Here is an 18,296-nt window from a genome sequence, read left to right as displayed (position 1 = left end):
CCACCCTCTGTCTTCTTTCAACTGGCCAATTTCTGATCCAAACCGCTAAATTACCTTCAATCCAAAAACTCCTTATTTTGTTCAATAGCCTACCAATTGGGGAACATTATCAAATGCCTTACTGAAGTCCATGCCACATCAACCGCTTTACCTTCACCTACCTGTTTTGTCACCTTCTCAAAGAACTCAATAAGGTTAGTTAGGTATGACCTACTCTTCACGAAATGTGTTGACTATCCCTAATCAAATTATTCCTTTCTAGATGATTATAAATCTTATCCCTTATAACCTTTTCCAACACCTTACCCACAACCGAAGTAAGGCTCACGGGCCTATAATTACCAGGGTTGTTCTGACTCCCCGTCTTAAACAAGGGAACAACATTTGCTATCCTCTGGTCTTCTGGCAACGATGACATAAAGATCAAAACCAAAGGCTCTGCAATCTCCTCCCTGGCTTCCCAGAAAATCTGACGATAAAACCCATCTGGCCCCGAGGTTTTATCTATTTTCAGACCTTCCAAAATTGTTAAAACCTCCTCGTTGTCAACATCAATCCCATCTAATATTGTAGCCTGTATCTCCGTATGCTCACTAACATTGCCCTTTTCCAAGGTGAATGTTGACGAAAAGTATTCATTAAGCACTTCCCCTGTGTCCTCAGATTCCAAACACAATTTTCCACAACCATCTTTGATTAGCCCTACTCTTACTCTAGTCATTTGTCTATTGCTGATATACCTATAGAGAAGGCCTTAGGTTTTTCCTTGATCCTATCTGCCAACAACTTCTAATGTCTCCTCCTGGCTCTTCTTTGCCCTCTCTTTAAGTGTTTTCTGGCTAACTTATAACTCTCAACCCGTCCTAACTAAGCCTTCACACCTCATCCTCACATAAGCCTTCCTCTTCCTCTTGACAAGAGCTTCAACTTTTTTAGTAAACCATGGTTCCCCCATCCTCTGCATCCTAAATCTTGCCTAATCGCTTCATAATTATCTTTCCCCCCGTTAAACCTTTTTTCCCTGCAGTATATACCTATCCCCGCCCATTGCTATTGTAAACATAACCAGATTATGGTCACTATCGCCAAAGAGCTCACAGACCTCCAAATGTAACACTTGGCCGGGTTTATTCCCCAGTACCGAATCCAATATGGCATCTCCCCTTGTTGGCCTGTCTACATACTATGTCAGAAAACCCTCCTGCACACATTGAAGAAAAACTGACCCATCTAAACAGCTTGAACTATTGTTTTCCCAGCCAATGTTGGGGAAGTTAAAGGCCCCCGTAACAACTACCATGTTACTCTCACTCCTATCGCGAATCACCTTTGCTGTGTTTTTCTCCACATCCCTGGCACAATTCAGAGACCTATAGAAAACTCCCAACAGGGTGACCTCTCCTTTCCTGTTTCTAACCTCAGCCCAAACTACCTCAGTGAATGAGTCCTCAAACATTATCCAAACTGCTGTCATACTACCCTTGATTAACAATGCCACACACCTGCTTCTTTTACCACCTTCTCGGTTCTTGCCGAAACATCCAAATCCCAGAATCTGCAACAACCATTCCTGTTCCTCCTCTCGCTATGTCTCTGGAATGGCCACAACATCGAAATCCCAGATTCTAACCTATGCTGCACGTTCATCCACCATATTCCAGATGCTCCTGGCATTGAAGTACACATTTCAAACTAACATCCAGATTGCTTTGAGGAGCGTATCCTTCTCACACCAACCTTAAGCAACATCAAATCACTAGTGCCATTCTAGCATTGGCCCACAGACTAATTTGGACTTTCACAAAATGTGTACCAGTCTTTTCTTTTCCACTCTCACCACTCCCACCCCCTCCACTCCGCCCCACACTTCTGGAAAATCTGACAAACATTTAAAATTGTTTCCAATCCTTTTGAAGGCTAAGACTTTATGAAATCACACATGCTCCAATCAGTTAGTTTGAACAGAGTATATGCATTTGTATTTTCTCAGCAGCCATTAAGAAGTTTTTATGCTCTCCATCAGTAAAGAATCTGTATTCTATACCTTTGCTGTTGGGTACCTTAATATTGTTTATATTTAGAATAACCTGATGTTTCAAAGCTCAGTCGAGGTATTGCAGTAACGATGCACACTGGTAAAAGGGAAAGCAGTTCTTCAGTTACTGCAACAGGAAGCAGCTCCAATATTTAATAGGATTGTGTAGTTTCTGCCTGGAATTTTAAATAGCTAAATTTTCCCTTATCTTCCAACGAGGAACTTCTCAGGGAACTATACATGCAAACTAATCCCAGACCATAAACCACAGAGTATTGAATATGAATTCTTACAGAAACCAAACCAGGCTCTTTTTAAAATTGAATTCAATTCAGTAGACTAATAAGCTACTACTAATTTTCATAACAATTATTTTTAATAAGTTTAATATTGTAAATTAAGTCTAGATATTTTAACTGCAGACATTCCAGAATGTTCCTCACAGCTGCCCAAGCTATTTTTAAATTAGTTTTATGGAATAAAACTGTAGTGTGCTTCTTAGCCAAGATACTTATTAAACAGCTTCCAAAATGGCATCATTAATAATGTGGTCAGAGATATGTGCAGATTTTCACTGAGTTGGAAACTTTCCAAGCTCGGCAACCCCATCTCCTTTAAACGGGCCCCTACCTGCCATAGTTTTGTTCCAGGAAGACAAGGCTGGACAGAGCTACTGCTGAAGGCAATTCAGATGTTGCCAAGGAAGCAATTAGTTCTGTGTTGAACTTGTTGAAGGTTGGTCTCAGTTGTCTGATGCTTCAGTCCAGATGTATAGAAGGCTTGTGAAGGTTTGTAGCTCAGGTTGAGGTTTAGGATGTAGGTTTGCTCGCTGAGCTGTAGGTTTGATATCAAGACATTTCATTACCTGACTAGGTAACATCATCAGTGGCGACCTCCAAGTGAAGTGAAGCTGTTGTCTCCTGCTTTCTATTTATATATTTGTCCTGGATGGGATTCCTGGGGTTTGTGGTGATATCATTTCGTGTTCGCTTTCTGAGGGGTTGATAGATGGTATCTAGATCGACGTGTTTGCTTATGGCGTTGTGGTCGGAGTGCCAGGCCTCTAGGAATTGTCTGGCATGTCTTTGCTTAGCCTGTCCCAGGATAGATGCGTTGTCCCAGTCGAAATGGTGTTTTTTTCTTCCGTGTGTAGGGCTACGCAGGAGAGAGGGTCGTGTCTTTTTGTGGCTAGCTGGTGTTCGTGTATCCTGGTGCCTAACTTTCTTCCTGTTTGTCCTACGTAGTCCTTGCATGGAATTTTGTAGACGACGTTGGTTTTGTCCATGGGTTGTACTGGGTCTTTTTTTTTAATAGAAGGCTCTTGCATCCCCTTGCCCTTGCCCCTCACCTCCAAATTTAATTCCATGTACCCTCAACCACTTCCCCCACCTCCCCTCCTCCCCCTCCCGCCCCCAACATGCCATATCCAGGCCTTCATCAAACACATGCCAAAAAGTTAAATCTCATCAAGTGGCCAGTCTGTCAGAAAAGCAGACATTTATACACTAAGCAAATACTCTATTCACTAAGTATTTCATTAAAATACAGCAGTACTTTAATGGCATCTCAAAACTGCCAATAAAACATTAACTCAGCTACATCCGTGTCCCATCAGCATAGATAGTTTTAAAGTTCTTTAACTCAAACAAACATTCATAATGAACTGGTCTCAGCTATAATAGCAACTCATAGGGGGCATTAAGAAAGTAGTTTATTGAAACTGCAGGAATAGATGGCTAATATATTTTTTACTAAGCTACACAGGATGACATTCCAACAGTGGGAGTCTTCTTTTTCTTTCCAGCTGAAAGTTGCTTCCTGCTTGGCATTTATAAAAAACTGGGAATTCAAATAACTTCAGATCATGTCACTTAATCGTAACTGCACAACAGTGTCTATACTTTATTGCTAAGTTTGTGACTCCCACATTGTGGACTAAAGCCCTTGAAACAGCAAAAATAGGATCTGTGCAAACTTTAAACATGAATTTAAAATCGTCTTGCTGAGATTGGGTTTCCCATTTGCGCAGTTCCCACCCTCTGCCTTTTCCAAGCTGGCAAGACTTGATGCATCAGCATCCTATATTTCTAAAAAGGTCAACATTTGTTCCAACTCCAAGAAAATTCAGCCCCAACTTTGTGCAAGAGATGCAAGGGTGAATGAGAGTTGGTGGCACATCAGCTGAGACTCAGCAAGGCCACCTCTAAGATGTAATTCACACCAGAAAATCTGAACCTGATGTGGGTTAGTCTTCCACCTCACAGTGAGAGCTGCAATCTGATTCAGTAGCATCTGCACAAATCCCCAGCAGCACCCGAACTCCAAAGTAAGAAGTGGGTGCTGAGAGAACTGCAAGGAGGCCCAGGAAGAAAAGCAATGAATCCCAGGCAAAAGTAAGACTTTGGCTTTTAGGGCAGAAAGGAATTGGAGCCTTGGGAAGGGCGAGGTAGATGGGTGCAATGGAATATAGAGATACAGGTTTTGAAGGCTAGACTAAGAGCAGGTAAGGGAGATGATTTCTTGTTGGGGGGGGCGGGGTGCCCAATGTATGCCCTCCCCTTTCTTTCCACATTTTACACAAAGCTATTTCTGAATCCTGTGCCACCCAGCTTGGTTGGTATACTATTGGGGTCAATTGACTTGGCAAGCTCAATTGCCAGTTTTTAAACAAAAAAAAAATGGGTGGGCTTTGGCACTCAGCCCCTTGCTGTACCATAGGGACTGGTTCGGGGGTAAGTTGTAAGGCAGTTGGCTGGTGACATGACAGATCTTTCTGCAGTACCCACCCCCACGCCCACAACTCCATCTGAAAACCACCCACTCAATTCGAGACCTCAGAAGTCAAATTGTTAACATTTGGAAATATTAAGCATTCTGTATAGCTCCTTTGACAGTGCCAACTATCAAGTCAATTATTGGTAGTTACTTCAAGGATTTCATTTGTATTAGGGGACCAAATTGTAGTTCAAATATGGAAATTTTGAAACTCTCCTTTGCATCCAAGATGTCCATACATTAACCCCTTTCCTCTTGGGATTGCTTTAATGTAAAAGGTTGCCAGGTTACACAAACCTGTATTTCTTATTTTCCTTATTATTCAAGAAAGTTATAATTGATGCAAATCTTAAGAGTCACTTTCAAACAATTGTAGATTCCACAGGCCGTGGAATAATTCCAGATTTTATCATTGTGTTACGGCTGTGGTCTAACGTCATCACAATTCTACATTTCAACAACCCTTTATAGATCGCAAGATATGGAAATATCCATTCCACAAACTACCAGGCTTTCTCCAATAGGACAAAACTAGGTAAACTGAATCACCTTGCATCAATCATGTGTGTGTCTAATGCCAGATATACCTGGTAATAGGGGTTTCATGGCCAATCGTGAATCATTGCTGAGCCACGTGTGTGATTTTTAACTGCAGTCTCATTGTGGAAAATCTGAAGAGAGTTAAAAAAGGTTTGGCTCCTCCTGAAATAACTCCACAGAGACCAGTATCCCATTACCAAGCCACCCGTTAATTCCACATGAAGGCTTGTTGACTCTCATACAACTTTTCAGTCAACTCTCAATGTGCTAGAATCTCTGACATTTGTCTTTTTGATCTGTCAGCCGGGGATCCCTGATTAGACTAGATTAAAAGCCCAAATCAGGGAACTCATATTCTATGAGGTCGACCTAGCTGACCTCATTACATACATTACACTTTCAGGAAGTAGCTACAAAAGTGAACCAGAAGAATAGACACTTCTATTGAGCACATAATAATAGATTTATCCAGAGACAATCTAGTTAGTTAACTATGGCAGGATCTCAGTCTTTTCTCAAATTTGAATAAGTGTTTAGATCAATTCAAGTTACATTGTTCCCAAACTTGGGATACATTAGATTCTATTCTGCCACTTTCAGTGTATGACTAAAATTACAATCCTGTAAAACTTTTGTCCATATTAGAGAAAGGCTTACGTTAAAACATGAAAAAGGGAAGATAACAAAAGCTACCAATGCCACATTTTGTGTCTGTGTGTTCTCCAATGCTGGTAGGGTCCCTTATATGAAGATTGCATTCAATGTTAATTTTATTAGCAAATATTTTGTACTGAATGCAGTCTACTTCACTAACATTTGAATGAAAAGTGAGCATGAAGTGGTGCAATTTCCAAAGATCCACATTTGTTGATGGATCTGATAAACTGAGTGACCGGAGGCGTGGACTTGGAGCAGGCTAGAATGTTGTGGGATGTGGGTGTGGGCTGATAGATCTGCTGTCTTCTAGTACTTTAATCATCACTTTGAAAATCTCATTGTGCTTCGACTGGCACCCCGTTGGTGGTAGGTGGGGCTCTCACCACATGTCATGGCCATCAGGGATACCCTGGATGTCTGTCTGTCTGTTCAGGAGTCTCTCCTATGTAAATACTGTTGCCCACAAAGGGCCCCTGCAGAGGAAAGAGCCTCATCGACTTGGAAAGTGACCACCCCCCCAACCTTGACCCTCTGACATCCAATGAAGCTACTGCTCAGGAACTGACTGTAACCCCAGTACTGGCCACTGCTCTCAGTGATGCTGCTCTCTCTGAAGCGCCACCAATCCTGTGATTGGTGGCAGATATCGGAGGTGGGCCAATCCATGTGTCAGGAAGTTGAGTGCCTGATGACAGTGAAATCTGATCATGTTTTATAGGGACAGCAGAAGCAGCTTGTCCCAGTTGGCAGAGGGACCGCCACATGTATGTAAAATGTATGCCACATTATTAATTTAATATTATCATTTAACTGCTTTGAATGTGTACCTCCATGCTGTGTTACTGAAACCTCACCTTTGGAACATTTTCAGAAATGCAAAGTGAAGATTGAGAATAGCATGCATTTAGGCTTTGTCACTTCATATAATCAACTGCATTTTTTTATTTGCAGCCTCAGGCAGAAAAAGGACAGTCTTCTTCACAGACAGTGGAATGGAGGAGCCAATCTGGTCAATTGCAAGCCCTGTGCTGTGATGCACCCCAGTTCTGTCTGTGGTTCCGATGGCCACACTTACTCTTCTAAGGTAAAGTACTTCCTGTGGAAACTTAGTAAAATGATTTACTTCTTCAGGGTTATATCTTAAATGCAACATGTTAAACATTTACTCCACAGAAGGTTTCAGTAATAGCTATTGTTTGACAGAGGGAAAAATAATTCCTTTTTAAAAATAAGTCCATAAACGTCCTTAAATACAATTTCTTTTGAATAATTCATCAGAAAAAAAAAGCTACACAAAAATGTGAAAATGCAAATGTGTAGAATTATGGAAATCCCAAATCCTATATTGCAGACTGCATGAGAAGAGGGCATTGTTAATCTTTCCTCCAACAGCCATCTGTTTGAATGTAGTAACAACGGTAAGCTCATGTTCTCAAGATAACGTCAAAATGCATTAAGGAAGCTAATTCATCTGGCAGGATTTTGTAAGGAACCTCATTTATGTACTGCCATGGAGTCCCGTTCAAGCAAAAACCTACAAATGGATGAGACCAGCTTTGCAGATAGATAGGAATGTTATTACGTAATAATAGAATTATGGCCTTAGCAAAAGTTATGCAAATAGATTATTTGTTTTAATTTACACTGAACTCCTCAACACCAAGCATTCTTTTGAAAGCTCAGTTCAAAAGATTTATTAAATCTTTGGGTGTTTTAATATTTTATACAATTAGAGTCCATCGTATTTAATTGACAGTTTTTTTGAAAGCACATACCATCCTGAAGCAGTCGATAGAATTTTTACTTGGAATGTAGGCCAAATTGCACATGCAGATCGCCAGTTATTTTGCTTTTCAAGTATTTTCCATTAACAAGATCTGCACTGTATAATGTTGCATTATAGTGCAGAATCTTATAAGATGCTGAGCAATGTATACTTTGACCAGCAATCTGGGCGAATCATATAAGGTCCAGTGAAGACTTTCTCAATGTTGAAAATAACTTGTGAATTTTCAAACAGAGTTTCTGGCATCAAGACAAGATTCTCACTAGTGAGTGGCAAGTTGTCCACTAATGGGGGTTATTGCTTATTAATGGCCTCATTAACTGTAAATCTCACCTCATGAATGTGCAACTTCCTATCCTACTACCTGCTGCTATAATGAGACATTGACAATTCACAACATGAAAGGCAGAGCAAGTGCCTGGCGATTTCAGCTCTCCACTTGTTCCTCTTGGTCCTCCATCTTGGACACTCTGTACCAATAGAGCAGTCACAGCATGGGGCCCCTGTGACCCCCATCCACAGACATTGGCCAACGTCCGTGTGTTGTCATCGCACCTTTCCAGTATGTTCCTGCAGAGTAAACCTGGACTTTGGGCCACACCATCATGTTAGTGCTGCTGCAAGGGGATTTTATGTACAGGGACAGGCACCCAGCTCATGGATTGGACCAGGCTGCATCTTAGGGCTGATCACTCACTCTTTTAGCACTCCCTCACTCAGAACCTACCTGGATACTCACAGCATCCCTGCATTTCCTTGTCTTTTTGCAGGATGCACCCTCAGCTGGTGCTACCAGTTGCAGAGTCCTCCAGTATTGCCTTGTCATTTAGCACAGACAGTCCGTGCAGGAGCTCCCCTTTCACAATTTGGCCTCCCCGCAGACGCTGTTTTCTAATTTATAGTTTACAAAGTTGAAGAGAGGGTGCCCCCAATTTAGTGTGCTCTCTTTCTCTCATCCATTTTACAGTGCCTGCTCCTTCACTGAACTGATAAGACAGCCTGCTTCTCCAATGAAGGGAGATCTTTTTGGGACCCAACCACGGTCCTTAATTGCTCAGTGAGCCCACTCTCTGCCCTTGAATAGACTGGATTAGGGAATTCATCGATAGTTTACTGCTACCATTCCCCCACCCCGTCCCATGCTGCCTGCTGACCCCGATGTCAGGATTCCAAAGCCCACTGGAAAATTTGCTTCATGTGATATACTGTGGTCACCTTAGAAATTACAAACGGTACATTTTTAGCATGCTCCAATTAAGTCAAGAACTGATTAGAATGTTTTGTTGTTACTTGTGTGTTGCAGCAGAAACCACTGACAAAATGCAACAGAACAGCACCAAATCTTTCTTCATTAAGTCAGGGCAGGCCTGTAAAAGCAATGTACTGATATCAGGGTCAGAGAATTCCATATTTCGACCAGCTTCTGACCCACATCCATCCAGCAGTAATAATAAGAAATTATATTCATGTACCTTAATATAATAAAATATTCAGAGGTGCTTAATAGGGATAATGTAAAATTAGGTTTTGCAACATACAGAGTTATTTGAAAAGGTGACCAAATGCTTTGTTGAAGTGTTCAAGGAGTATTTCAAAAAAAGAATGAAATCTAGTAAGGTAGAAATTTTAGCGATGGAATTCAGAAGTTGAGAAGCTGAAAGCCAGGCCACCAGTAGCAGAGCAATTAAAATTGAGGATACTTAAGAGACCTAAATAATTCAGAGATCTCAGAGGACAATTAGACATAAGAAATTATACAGAAAAAGAGGGGGAAGGTCATGGCAGGTTTTTAATTAAGGTTGACAATTTTAAGTCAAGTTCTTGCTTGACTGGGAACCAGCATAGGTCAACAAGCAGAGGAGCATTAGGTACATAGAACTTGTGAATAAGGACATAGACATTAGTATTTTGATTTTCCAGAGAGTAATCTGTGTCAAGTGAGTGAGGAATGCATCCTAATAGTCAAGTCAACAAGATGTAATGGCCAAAATGGGAGGTTTGGCAGTAGATTAAATGAAGTATAATTGAAATCAGGCAATGTGACAGAATTAAATGTGAGTTAGTGTTGACAGGGATATGTGGTCTTCTCAAGACCACATAAAGTTATGAACAATCTGGTTTGATATCAGACAGGGAGAAGATGGAGTCAGTAACTTGTGAACTAGTTTAGAGCTGAGACCCAAAGATAATGGCTCCAGTTATCCTAGTATTGTATTGATATTTTTCTGTTCAATCAGTACTGGAATTCAAATAAGCAGATTGATAAGTTAACAACAGTAAAAGGAGTTGAGAACAATGATGGTAAGGTAAAAGGGGATGTTGTCACTGTAAATGTGAAAACAAATGTGTAATTTTAGATGACATTGTTGAAGGGCCATATGCAAATAAGACCATAAAATAAGAGACCAAATTAGGCCATTTGGCCCATCCAATCTGCTCCTCCATTCAGTCTTGGCTGCTATATTTTTCAGCTACATTCTCCTGCTTTCTCTCTGTATTCCACGATCCTCTTATAAATCAAGGACATATTTATCACTGACTTGACCAATTTATGCTCAATGACTTGGCCTCAATACCCTTCTGTGGCAATGAGTTCCACAAATTGACTACCCTCTGGTTAAAGAAATTCCTCCTGCATTTGAGTTTGAGTTTGAGTATGAGTTATTATTGTAACGTGTACCAAGACACAGTGAAAAGTGTTGTTTTGCATGCTACACAGGCAGATCATACAATACAAAGCGTAACAGGGTAGCAGAATAGAGTGCAGGATGCAGTGTTACACTGCAAAGAAGGTGCAGAGAGAGAGAGAGAGAGACAGAGAGAGATAGAAAGAGAGATCAACAGTAGCATTTGAGAAATCCATGTTGGTTGCTTTCCCAAGACAGTGGGAAGTATAGATGGAGTCAATGGATAGAAGGCTGGTTTGCATGATGGACCAAGCTACATTCACAACTCTACAGTTTCTTGCAACCTTGGGAAGAGTGGTTGCCATACCACACTATGATGCATCCAAATAGGATGCTTTCTATGGTATATCAATAAAAATTGGTAAGAATCTGTGTGAAGACACCAAATTTCCTTAGCCTCCTGAAGTAGAAATGTTGTGCGTTCTTGACCGTCGTGTCGCCATGGGTGAACCAGGACAGATTGCTGGTGATCATTACTCACAGAAACTTGATGCTCTTGACTATCTCAACTTCAACATCACTAATGCAATCAGAGACATGCCCTCCATTCTGCTTCATGAAGTTAATGACCAGCCCCTTCGTCACCTGACCTGAATGCCTCATAGCTGGACTTCAGTAGGACATGGCTCTTCTGGTTTATCCATTGTTCCCTCTTGGGGAACATTTGAATTAACTTCTTCGGTGGGCTGTCATCTACACACTTACTAATTAAGTCTATAATGGTAGTGACATACTTATCTCAGTTCTAAAGAATTGTCCCTTCACTCTGATGCTGTGCCCTCAAGTTCTCGCTCTCCAACTAGTAGAAACATTTTCTCTACATCCACTCAATCCAAACCTCTCAATTTCTTATACGTTTCACGCAGATTCACACTCATCCTTCTAAACTCCATCAAGTACAGACCCAGAGTCCTCAACCACTCCTCATATGACAAGCCCTTCATCCCCAGGATCATGCTTGTACACCTCCTCTTGTATTTCTCCCTCAGATTCCAGAACATCCTTCTGCCCACAACATTCCAAATGCAGTCTGAGCAGAACCTTATACAGCCTAAGAAGTGCATCTCTGCTCTTACATTCCAGCTTTCTTGAAATGAAGACTAACATTGCATTTGCCTTCCTAACTGCCAAGAAAGACCTAAAGAAAGAGTTAAGAAGAGCCTGGTGGAGCAACATGAGGAGTTTTGGCTGTTAGGATCAAGGAAAACACTAAGGCTTTCTATAGGTATATCAGGAATAAAAGAATGACTAGAGTAGGGTTAGGGCCAATCAAGGATAATAATGCGAAGTTGTGCGTGGAGTCAGAGGAGATAGGGGGAGCTCTAAATGAATAGTTTTTGTCAGTATTCACACTAGGAAAAGACAATGATGACGAGGAGAATACTGAGATACAGGCTACTAGACTAGATAGGATTGAGGTTCACAAGGAGGAGGTGTTAGCAATGTGAAAATAGTTAAGTCCCATGGGCTGGATGGGATTTATCCTAGGATTCTCTGGGAAGCCAGGGAGGAGATTGCTGGGCCTTTGGCTTTGATCTTTATGTTGTCATTGTCTACAGGAATAGTGTCAGAAGACTGGAAGATAGCAAATGTTGTTCCCATGTTCAAGAAGGGGAGTAGAGACAACCTTGGTAATTAAAGACCAGTGAGCCTTACTTCAGTTGTGGATAAAGTGTTGGAAAAGGTTATAAGATATAGAGTCATAGAGATGTACAACATGGAAACAGACCCTTCTGTCCAACCCGTCCATGCTGACCAGATACCCCCAACCCAACCTAGTCCCACTTGCCAGCCCCCGGCCCATATCCCTCCAAACCCTTCCCATTCATATACCCATCCAGACACCTCTTAAATGTTGCAACTCTACCAGCCTCCACCAGTTCCTCTGGCAGCTCATTCTATACACGTGTACAAGCATGTGTGAAAAAGTTGCCGCTTTGGTCCCTTTTATATTTTTCCCCTCTCACCCTAAACCTATGCCCTCTAGTTCTGGACTCCCCCACCCCAGGGAAAATACTTTGCCTATTTACCCTATCCATGCCCCTCATAATTTTGTAAACCTCTATAAGGCCACCCCTTAGTTTCCAAAGCTTCAGGGAAAACAGCCCCAGCCTGTTGAGCCTTGCCCTATAGCTCAAATCCTCCAACCCTGGCAACATCCTCGTGAATCAGATAGGATTTATAATCATCTAGAAAGGAAAAAGTTGATTAGGGATAGTCAACATGGTTTTGTGAAGGTGGGTCGTGCCTCACAAACTTTATTGAGTTCTTTGAGAAGGTGACCAAACAGGTGGATGAGGGGAAAGTGCGTAATTATGGTGTATGTGGGTTTCAGTGAGGTGTTTGATAAGGGTCCCAACAGTAGGCTATTGCACAAAATATGGGTGCATGAGTTTGAGGGTGATTTAGTGGTTTGGATCAGAAATTGGCTAGCTGAAAGAAGGCAGAGGATGGTGGTTGATGAGAAATGTTTATCCTGGAGTTCAGTTACTAGTGGTGTACCGCAAGGATCTGTTTTAGGGCCACTACTGTTTTATAAATAATCTGGATGAAAGCATAGACGGATGGATAAGTAACTTTGCAGATGACACTAAGTTAGATAGAGTTGTGGATAGTACAGAAGTATGCTATAGGTTACAGAGAGATATAGATAAGCTGCAGAGCTGGGCTGAGAGGTGGCAAATGAAGTTTAATATGGAAATGTGTGAGATGATTCACTTTGGAAGGAACAACAGGAATGCAGAGTACTGGTATTTGAGCAGAGAGACCTTGGTGTCAATGTACATAGATCCCTGAAAGTTACCACGAGGGTGATATGTTTGTGAAGAAAGCGTATGGTTGTTAGCTTTCACTAGTGGAGGGATTGAGTTTCGGGGCCATGAGGTCATGCTGCAGCTGTACACAACTCTAGTGCGGCCGCACTTGGAGTATTGCCTACAGTTCTGGTCACCGCATTACAGGAAGGATGTGGAATCTTTGGAAAGGGTTTAGAGGAGATTTTCTAGGATGTTGCCTGGTACGGAGGGAAGGTCTTATGAGGAAAGGCAGAGGGACTTGAGGCTGTTTTTGTTGAAGAGAAGAAGGTTGAGTGGTGACTTAATTGAGACTTACAAGATAATCAGAGGGTTAGATAGGGTGGACAGTAAGAGCCTTTTTCCTCGGATGGTGATGGCTAGCACAAAAGGGCATAGCTTTAAATTAAGAGGTGATAGATATAGGAGAGATGTCAGAGGTAGTTTCTTTATTCAAAGAGTAGGAGGGGCAAGAAACACCCTGCCTTCAACAGTAGTAGATTTGCGTACTTTTAAGCATTTAAATGGTTATTGGATAGTCATATGAACAAAAATAGAATAGTGTAGGTTAGATGGACTTCAGATTGGTTTCACAGGATGGCGCAATATCGAGGGCCAAAGGACTTGTGCTGCGCTGTAATGTTCTATGTTATCCTTCAGAACAACTTGAACTAGGATTCCAAAGTCCCTTTGTGCTTCAGAAGAAGGGTCACTGGACCCGAAACATTAACTCTGCCTTCTTGCCATTGATGCTGCAAAACCTGCTGAGTTTTACCAACAATTTCAGTTCTTATTGCACCCCCTCCCTGAGTATTTTGTTCAAAGGCCTATCTGCAGCTCTAGTTATGTGATTCATCAGGACTCTAGTCCCTGCATGACACACAGTTGCCTCTTTCCCCAGTGTTGGTGCTGCTGTCCCATGAATGCAGACCTTTTTCTCCCACATCAAACTTTCAGCAATGCATTTTCCTGTTTAATCTTGTTCACCCTGTGGTAATTAACGCATGGCTCAGGTAGCTATTTGGAGATTATTAGCTTTTTGGTTCTGCTTTTAATTTATCCCCAAGCTGCTCATATTCCCTCCGTGGGACCCCTTTCCTCATTCTATCCATATCATTGATTCCTACCTGGGCAACAGCAACTGGATCTTTGTCCTCCCGCTCCAAGTTCTTCTGTGGCCCGGATGAGCTACACTGAACCCAGACACCAGGCAGGCAACACAGCCTTTGGGACTCTTTGTTCTCCATGGAGAAAAGTATGTATTCCCCAACCAAAGTAGCCCCGATTAAAATTACATTTCTCTTTTCTAGCCTCCTCTTGAATGGCTCCCTGTGGCATGGTGCTATGGTCAGTTTGCTCATCCTCACCACCACCCCTACATTTGTCCACACAAGAAGCAAGAATCTCAAGCCTTTTAAACAAGTTCAAGGAATGAGGTTCCTTCAAAACTGCCTCCTGGTTCTTTCTGGTTGCCTGACGCATAGTCACATCTTTGTGTCCTTGACCACTGACCGAATTTGTGGTAGTTAATGTTAGAGGTGTGACTGCCTCCTGAAACACTGTATCCAGGTAACTGTCCCCCTACCTGATGTGTCGCAGTGTTTGAAGTTCAGACTACAGCTCATTAACTCTGAGCTGGAATACGTCAATAAACCAACCCTTGCTATAGATGTGGTTTCTATGAATCATAATGGGATCCACTAGCTCCCACGTTATGCAGGTATGACACATTGCCTTCCATTACTATTTAATTACTTAGTTCTTAATGAGCTCTTTTTAAAAAAAATTCCTATTGGTCTTTTCATTTGTAATATGTAAACATTTCTTCTATTTACCTTCAATCTAAAGGTAGCCTCTAATAGATGGTCAAATTAGCAGCTATTACCAACTAATGAACTTTATGTATAATGTCACACTTTTTTTGTCCTGGGGCCCCAATCCTGGGTTTGATTTATCTTATTTAAAAAAAAACCTTACAAACTACGAGCCAAAAAGCATGCAAAAAACGATCTCTTCCTCTCTGAACTGAATTTCTAAGTTGCTTCCAAAATCGCTGAATTACATATTCACTCAGGCCACATCTCACTTCAGCTGTGCTCCCTCTCTCGTGACTGTGTAAAGCTTACAGATAAGAAGTAGGAAGGAGACAAGGATTGATCCTTGGGGAACACCAGAGTTGATTTTGGAGCAGCAGGAGAAGACGTTACAGGCAATTAGATAAGAATTGAATCATATGAATGCAGTCTCACATAATGGATGACAGTGGGAAAGCACAAGTGAAGGATATTGTGATTAACCACCCTACAGGATATGGACACGTCAAGAAGGATGAGAAGCAAGAGATTATTTTGGTCTCATTGGCATAGGATGTCAATAGTGAGTTTGGTAAGATCCGTTTTGTTACAGGTTTGGAAACCTGCCAGGATGGATTCAGAACAGAAAGAGAAATATCTAGGAGAGATTGAAAGATGTTTGTCTAGAATGAAATGTTGGAGGTAGAGCAATAATTTACAAGGATGGTGGAGTCAATGATGATAATGGCAAATATAAAGGGGAGAGAGAGAGACAGAGAGAGATAGAGAGACAGAGATAGAGAGAGACAACAACTGAAGAGAGAGAGAACTTGAAAGATGTTCATATTACAGAAAAGGAAATGTTGGATGTCTTTAAACGCATAAAAATGGATAAATCACCAGAATCTGATCAAGTGTACTCTAGGACTTTGTGGGAAGCTAGGGAATTGATTGCTAGGCCCTTTCCTGAGATACTTGTATCATTGATAGCCACAGGTGAGATGCCGGAAGACTAGAGGTTGGCTAACATGGTGCCACTATTTAAGAAAAGTAGTACGGACAAGCCAGGGAACTAGAGATCAGAGAGCCTGACCTCAGTGGTGGGCAAGTTGTGGAGGGAATCCTAAAGGACAGGATATACATGTATTTGGAAAGGCAAGAACTGATTAAGGGTAGTCAACATGGCTTTGTGTTTGGGAAATCATGTCTCACAAACTTGATTGAGTTTTTTGAAGAAGTAACAAAAAGGATTGATGAGGACAGAATGGTAGACGTGATCTATATGGACTTCAGTAAGGCATTTGACAAGCTTCCCCATTGGAGACTGGTTAGCAAAGTTAGATGTCATGGAAAACAAGGAGAACTCGTCATTTGGAATCAGAACTGGCTCAAAGGTAGAAGACAGAGGGTGGTGGTGGAGGGTTGTTTTTCAGACTGATGGCTTGTGACCAGTGGAGTGCCACAAGGATCGGTGCTGGGTCCACTACTTTTCTTCATTTATATAAATGATTTGGATGTGAGCATAAGAGGTACAGTTGGTAAGTTTGCAGACGACACCAAAATTGGAAGTGCAGTGGATAGTGAAGAAGGTTACCTCAGATTACAATGGGATCTTGATCAGAAAGACCATTGGGCCGAGCAGTAGCAGATGGAGTTTAATTCTGATAATGCGAGGTGCTGCATTTTGGGAAAGCAAGTGTTAGAAGGACTTATACACTTAATGGTTAGGTCCAAGAGAGTGTTGCTAAACAAAGAGACCTTGGAGTGCAGGTTCATAGCTTCTTGTAAGTAGAGTCGCAGGTAGATAAGATAGTGAAGAAGACATTTGGTATGCTTTCCTTTATTGGTCAGAGTATTGAGTACAGGAGTTAGGAGGTCATATTGCGGCTGTACAGGACGTTGGTTAGACCACTTTTGAAAATTGCTTGCAATTCTAGTCTCCTTCCTATCAGAAAGATGTTGTGAAACTTGAAAGAGTTCAGAAGGGATTTACAAGGATGTTGCAAGGGTTTAGAGGATTTGAGCTATCGAGAGAGGTTGAATAGGCTAGGGCTGTTTTCCCTGGAGCATCAGAGGCTAAGGGGTGACCTTATAGAGGTTTACAAAATCATGAGGAGCACGGATAGAATAAATAGACAAAGTTTTTTTCCCTGGGGTGGGGGAGTCCAGAACTGGAGGGCATAGGGTGAGAGGAGAAAGATATAAAAGAGACCTAAGGGTCAACATTTTCACACAGAGTTTGGTATATGTATGGAATGAACTGCCAGATGAGATGGTGGAGGCTGGTACAATTGCAACATTTAAAAGGCATCTGGATGGGTATATGAATAGGAAGGGTTTGGAGGGACATGGGCCTTGTACTGGCAGGTGGGACTAGATTGGATTGGGATATCTGGTTGGCATGCAAGAGTTGGACCAAGAGGTCTGTTTCCCTGGTCTGACTCTATAACTGTTAACAGTATCAGCTAAAATGAGAACTAGGAGGCAAAGTCAGGTGGTCAGCAATTTAGTAGCAATAGGGCCAAGAGAGGGGTGATGGATTTCATTGGATGGAGAGAGCATGAGGTGATAAAGGAGGGAAACTGGAGATTCAGTGCAACTTCAGGGTTGGGGGTGGGAAAAATTAGAAGATGTTTGTTCTGGTAGATTTGGAAAAGTGGGAAATAAAAGATAAAGTTGATTGAATGGTCTTGATCTTAGACACAAAGAAGTGCAAAATTTTGTTCAAGATAAGGTTGGAAAAGGTATGGGATATGGTTTAAGATGACAGATTGCAGTAGAGAAATAACATTGTGGATAATCTTGTATTCGTGATTATTCTGGAATGTTGAGCAATTGGAGCAAATGTAATCGTGCTTCATTGTGTCCATTTTGAAACCTCTGAAAACCTTGGTCGAAAACATCAAGGTTAGTCCAGAGATCAGTTTAGTAGTATATGAGATTGTATCCTACCAAGACTCAGCCATGGTACTGAACAAAGAAACTGCTTACCATCTTAAAGTAGTTGCAGTGAGTAATGGAAAGCATACTCAGGGGATTTAGCACTCGTACTGAGAGCTTGAGGAATCTAGCCTGTGCATTGTCATCTTGGCCGACAATAGAACCATTTAGATGTCATGGCCGTCAGCCAAATCAGTATAGCAAATAGTCTACAGCTAGTTTACTGTCATCTTACCACTGAATGGCAGGATCAACATTGCCCGCTTGTAGTTGTGCCTTCATTGTCTTGGT

The 18,296-nt window shown here is 41.7% G+C and overlaps 1 protein-coding gene across 1 annotated transcript in view; it reads left to right on the top strand.

Annotated features, from left to right (window-relative positions):
- The window catches only part of spock1 (SPARC (osteonectin), cwcv and kazal like domains proteoglycan 1), a 533,327-nt gene that overhangs the window by 390,203 nt on the left and 124,828 nt on the right, over positions 1–18,296 (top strand). Inside the window, exon 5 of the mRNA XM_060836813.1 lies at positions 6,965–7,091. Within this exon, the coding sequence (XP_060692796.1) occupies positions 6,965–7,091 (127 nt within the window). The remainder of the gene's footprint in view (positions 1–6,964; positions 7,092–18,296) is intronic.

Source organism: Hemiscyllium ocellatum, chromosome 16, assembly GCF_020745735.1.
Source record: "Hemiscyllium ocellatum isolate sHemOce1 chromosome 16, sHemOce1.pat.X.cur, whole genome shotgun sequence".
NCBI classification, from domain to species: Eukaryota; Metazoa; Chordata; class Chondrichthyes; order Orectolobiformes; family Hemiscylliidae; genus Hemiscyllium; species Hemiscyllium ocellatum.
The sequence above is the reverse complement of the archived record's forward strand: the minus strand, read 5'-3'. Positions and strand labels throughout refer to the sequence as shown.